The sequence below is a fragment of the Mus pahari genome, chromosome 1, assembly GCF_900095145.1.
Source record: "Mus pahari chromosome 1, PAHARI_EIJ_v1.1, whole genome shotgun sequence".
Taxonomy (NCBI): domain Eukaryota; kingdom Metazoa; phylum Chordata; class Mammalia; order Rodentia; family Muridae; genus Mus; species Mus pahari.
Genome location: NC_034590.1, coordinates 40,257,877 through 40,263,581, shown reverse-complemented (window position 1 = coordinate 40,263,581; position 5,705 = coordinate 40,257,877). Strand labels below are relative to the sequence as shown.

At 47.5% G+C, this 5,705-nt stretch overlaps 1 protein-coding gene across 1 annotated transcript in view; it reads right to left on the bottom strand.

Moving 5' to 3' along the window:
- Window positions 1-426: 426 nt before the first annotated feature.
- Fam169b (family with sequence similarity 169 member B) overlaps window positions 427-5,705 on the bottom strand; it is a 99,298-nt gene continuing 94,019 nt past the window's right edge. Inside the window, exon 9 of the mRNA XM_029535540.1 lies at window positions 427-1,006. Coding sequence (XP_029391400.1) covers window positions 969-1,006 — 38 coding nt within the window. The 3' untranslated portion in view covers window positions 427-968. The remainder of the gene's footprint in view (window positions 1,007-5,705) is intronic.

The following is a 5,705-nucleotide window of genomic DNA, read 5'->3' as shown; positions in this document are numbered from 1 at the left end:
ACAGGGCCACACCTTCTAAAAATGCCACTCCCTGGGCCTAGCATATACAAACAATCACAACATACATATACATATGTGTATGTACACACACACACATATATATATGTATATATACACACATACATATATATGCACATACATACATATACATACATATATACAGATAAATGGATAGAGAAAGGGGAGAGAGGAAGAGAAGAGGTGAAGGGAACAGAAGAGGGAGAAAATGAGAGATGTATGTGTGCATATATGTAGAAATGAGCAAAGAGCTGCATGCTTTGACAAATATAAGGCCCTACAGCATATGTTGTTTGAGCATTCAGGGAACATAAAGTGCCGGGCCAGCTTTCTCTGGGAGAAATCCTCCCCCACATCCAGACATCTGGACTTGATGGCATTGAAGGCAACACAGGCAGTACGCTGAGCCTAATGCAGTCCAAGACCCACAGTGGCCACCATCGGGCCCTGGCATGGTTGACATTATCCAGCCCTGGTGTGTGTCCTCAAGGAGCTGGGAAGTGACTGACAAGTCCCCAGAGAAGGAACTTGTCTCCCTGAAAAACTCCAGTGTCGAGCTCTGAGGTTACAACAGGGCTGAATGTGCAACACGGATGGGAACCATGGTCCATCTCTGAGCCTGTTTCCACTAAGGGGAAGGGTGTGCATTCATTGGAAGCAATGGTCGTCTTAATGAATGAGCTCCTAAAGTCCTGGATCTGCCAAGAGTTGGCTTGCAAAAGCAGCTCCCATTGAGTATCTGGCTCACCCAAGCACTTCTTCAGACTCAGTTATTCCGGAGCCTACCAGGGGAGCCAGAGATAACAAAGACCATCCTCAGGACCAGAGGTTATTCAGGGCCGTATAAAACCCTCAGGCTCAGATCCTGGAGAGGCCAGACGGACCTCTGAGGAGTTAGGTGCTGGGTTCACACCTAACATGCTTCCTCACACACTTCCGCACATCGTCGGTCATTCTGTGTCCTCGCCGGTTCTCCAACAGCCCACTCCTGAAATTAGAAAATAACACAAGAGCATTCGCCTCAGACACTGCGATGAGGTCCTGCCGGACAGTGCAGGTCTAGACTTAGTACCCAGGGTGACCTGGCTTGGCTAGCCCCACCCTTCATGCTGAGATTAAAGTCATGTTCGAACATACCAGCTAGTCATGCACGGAGGAACGTATTTGTCACGGGGTGCACATATTTGCTGGATGGACCCAAAGGCTTAAGTAAGGTCAGAGCAGAGCAAGAGAGCCACGCATCCAGCACCAGCATCGGATGGGCACACTCAGCTAACACGAGTCAGAATACCCCAAACAGCTCAGGCTGTACTGGGAGTGCCCGCCCTTCCCAGGTCGTTATCCCTACAGTACTGAACAACAGTTTCTGTAGTGTTCACTGCACTGGGTGCCCAAGTCATCCAGAGATGATGTCGCGTGGGTGGGTGGGTGAGTGAAACAGGGACACCATTTTACACAGGGGGGCTTGGGCATCCAAGGAGGGTCCAGAAACCAACTCCCATAGACAGCAAGGCACAAGTAGACATTTTTGTTTGTCTATTTGTTTATTTGTTATGGGGTCTCCTGTGTTCCAGACAGCCCTTGAACTCTGATTTTCCTGCCTCTACCTCTTGGGGATGGACTCACGGGGGTACACAGTACAGCCAGATTACACAAAGCTTCGGGCAGCCTAGGTAAGCACTGTACACAGAACCTTTAGGGGGCACGGTGCTCCCTAAAAAAGAGAACAGGATAAGCGTAACCCCTCCCTAGACATCGATGCTGAGGCCCCCCCTTCATACTCTTGATCTCCACTTTGATCTTTGCTACCCAGCTCTCCTCTGAGGAGAACTGCAAGGTGTCAGGGGACAGAAAGGGGTAGGTGGTTCAGTGGTGGGGATGTAGCTCAGCTAGGAGAGTGTTCAGCATGCCTCACCAGCCTTGTCTACTTACTATCTAATGCCTAAGAAAGTGCCTGCCTACACTGTAAACTGTTATCAAATGAAATAATGAAAGAATACATGGGTGGGTAGGGGGAGTAAATGAATACATTCTCAAGTTCCCACCGTCCTTTATGTTTTTTGTGTGCTGTGAGATAATTCATGCTAGCAAAAAATCAAATCTTTACTTGCATTTCATTTCTAACCAATTCATGTCCCATGACTTTTGATACACTAATTGGAAAGATAAGCGTCTGGGGAACCAGACATTCAGGTACATCAGTAAGAGCCTGCGCCATTTCAGGATTGCAGTGCATCACTGTGGCCACTAGAGGGAGCCATAAAACCTGCCCAAAACAGCACTCAACAAAAATCTCACAGTAAAAACTCAAGCAGGTTATTGAGGCGCGCCACATTCCCAAGCATACTGGATCACCGTAAAATTGCTGTTGCTGCTGTACTATGTAATGTACAGCTAATGAAAACAAGCTGCAACAAGACTCGGACTCCAGTTTTCTGGTCCTCTGACTTTAGAAAAGCAGGACTCCCTTCCCATCTCAAAGTATTCACATTTCGATCTATGTACATGGTCCGTCCAGGGGTTTTTTGTTTGGTTTGGGTTTTTCATAAGTGGAAGGAAAGCATTTTTCCCGTGGATGACAAAGTGAATGTGATAAATTCATCTAGAAAAAGAAAATAAAAATGTGAAACTTCCAAGGGAAAAACTTTTGATTTCCCACCTCCGGCAACATTTTCCTCTTGCAAAAAAAAAAAAAAAAAAAAAAAATTCCTTGTTGAGATATTCTATTTCATCCCCTCCAGTAAAGAGACTGTAGGCATGTGCAGACTGACTAGGAAATCACATCAGAGGGAATTATGATGCTATCGGTCAAGTTTCAAAGGTCTCCCATGTAACTGAGAGCAGAGGGGTGGGGGAGAAACTTCTCTCTCAAAGGATCTGAAAAAAAAAAAAAAGAAAGAAAATCTAACAATTTCCAGGGTCATTACAAGCCACAGATGTTATCAACAGCCAGGGCTATGCAAACTTTAAAAAGACCCAGCCCACAAATGGAGCCACCTCACACACACTCTCTCTCAAGCGTCTGCACGCAGCCCACTGACTCTCCCTTTGAAACGTGCTCACTCAAGACTTCTCCAAACTCAGAAGCCGTGAGGCGGGGAGGGGCGGGGAAGCTCTGGTTCCGGATTCATTTCCCCACACACAGAGTGGTAGAGACCCTCTAAAACATTGCTTCTCATCCCGTCAGTCATGACCCCTTGGGAGGTGGGACATCTCTGTTACAGGGGTCCCATATCAGATATCCTCTGTATCCTATATTTACATTATGATTCACAAGAGGAGCAAAATTACAGTTACAAAGCAGCAACGAAAATAAATTTATGGTTGCGGAGGGGTGGGGGTTCCCCACAGCGTGAGGAACTGGATTTAAGGGCTGCAGCATTAGGAAAGTTGAGAACCACTGCTCCAAAATAACAGAAATACAGGAGTTAGGACACAGGAAAATATGTCCAAATTTTTTAAAAGGGAACTCTAGGGATCACTGGCTAACTGAAGATTAAAATTAAGTGACATGGTAAGATGCCCAAGGTAGAGAACATTCTAGAATGTTCAAGACCTGTGAGACACTCTAGTCAACTCACACTTGGTGATCTGCAACGAAGAGGGAAGCCGATTAGAAGCAGACCCTGCCCAGCATCGGTGCCCATTTCTGATTAAGTCCCGTAGCCCCTGCTTACCAGCTGAGGTGGCTGAAGGCCTAACCACTGCACCTCACTGCCTGGAAGCCCTGAGGGTGACGCTGGAAACAAGCCAGGATTTAAAGAATGAAAAGACCCTCTACTTTTTTTTTTTTTCTCAAAAACTACAGAATCTGAGTCATCTAATTATAGGCTAATTATAAGAATGACTCTTCTTCTTGCAAAGGACTGCTGGAACATTCTCTGTCCTTTGCTATTTGAGAGTAGAGTGGATTAGCATCTGATTTCCAGATCAGCTTCCCCTGACCAGACCACACAGACTCCCAACTCTTGAAATAAACCCCGGGGGGAATTCTCCAGGAGGAAGCCATGTCCCCAATTAGGCCAAAACCTCCTCCTCCCCACCCAGACCCTCCAGCCAGGCAATTTTCACATTCCAACATGCATCCACTTTTTCCACTCCCAGCCAAGGAACGGCTGTGTAGCCCGACCCTCATTTGTGAAGCTCCGTTATAAACCTATTCGGATGGCCAGCCCCATACCCAGGGGCACAGGCTGGTTTCCCTTCCCTCCTAACACAGTGCCACAGGGCAAGTCATTTAACTGCATCATTAGGATCACAGTCACAGCTCTGCCCATCTCCTTCCCTGGCACTCCTTCACCTCATTAATATCTGAAAGGACCCATTAAGCCTTACAGCTGAAGGGTGCCGTTGAGGCAAGACCTAACGCTATTATCATCAATAAGGTCTCAGGCACTTGCCTGTCACTTCCTGAGTTAAGGCCGTCACCCACCTAGAAAGGCGGCGTGTGCCCTGGCCTATCCACCCCTAATGAGCCACCAGCTTCTACAGAAACATCCGGATGAATGCCATGGGTGCCCACATGGCGAAAGGGAAGAAAAGATAACCGCTTTAACTTAGGGCAGTACATTTAAACAGCTGGATGCATATCTCCAGAAATAAGAGGCACCTGCGGCTGCGACGCCCGGGTACCGAAGCCCCTACCCAGCCCCTCGCATGGAAACTGTGCAGATGTGAAAACTTCTGTGGGAGTCAGAAAGCCCCCTGCAAATCCTGGAACAAGCAAGTCTTCATTCCCTCTGGCCATCTGAAGGTTCTGCCTCCCCCGAGGAACCTGCCATTAAAACCCTACCTTGCTCCCTTGAAAGATCCCTCTATCCAAACCTCACTGGCAAGCGGGGGGCACTGTCTGGAGCCACCCAGATCTGACAACAGCGGGGTCAACAGTAGATGAACAGCGCATCTGCAGGGCACCGTAGCATCCTGCCAGCCGTTAAAAAAGATGAAGATGGCTACTATGGCCTCATGACCTCACAGCCACTTTGCACAGCTTACGAGGTCAGGCCAGTCAAAACCAGCAGGAATGATGGAGGTGCTGGCAAGGCCCCACCTGGAGCTGAGAAGCTATTGGTAGTTAGTGGTGGTGCCAGGGGAGGAATGGTTACTTTTGTTTGGGCTGTGGCCACTTGTAGACTGCCCAGGCTCGGGTGGTTGAGCCCTCCCCCAAGCACATATAGATAGGACTAATTGGATGTAATGGGAGATTCTTTAAAAAAAAAAAAAAAAATTAAACAATTTTAAAAATAGGGATGTGAAGTTAGGGAAGATGGAGATAATCATAAGCCATCGTGTACATATATGAAATTCATACAACAAAGAGGAGGAGGAACAGGGGGAGCTGGGATGAGATGACTCAGCTAGGAAAGGATCTGCTAGATAAACACGAGGATCAGAGTTCGAAGCCTCGGCACCCATGTAAAACTCATACCCATATAGACTACTTCTATAACTCCAGCACGGGGGGAGGGGTGTCCCTGGAGCTCACTAGCCAGCCGTTCTAGCTGAATCAGTACCAGATCCCTTGAGAGACCTTGTCTCAAAGACAAACAAAAAAATAAAATAAAATAAAATGGAGAAGGACAAAGGAAGATAACTCCAGGGCTGGTGAGATGGCTCAGTGGGTAAGAGCACCTGACTGCTCTTCTGAAGGTCCAGTGTTCAAATCCCAGCAACCACATGGTGGCTCA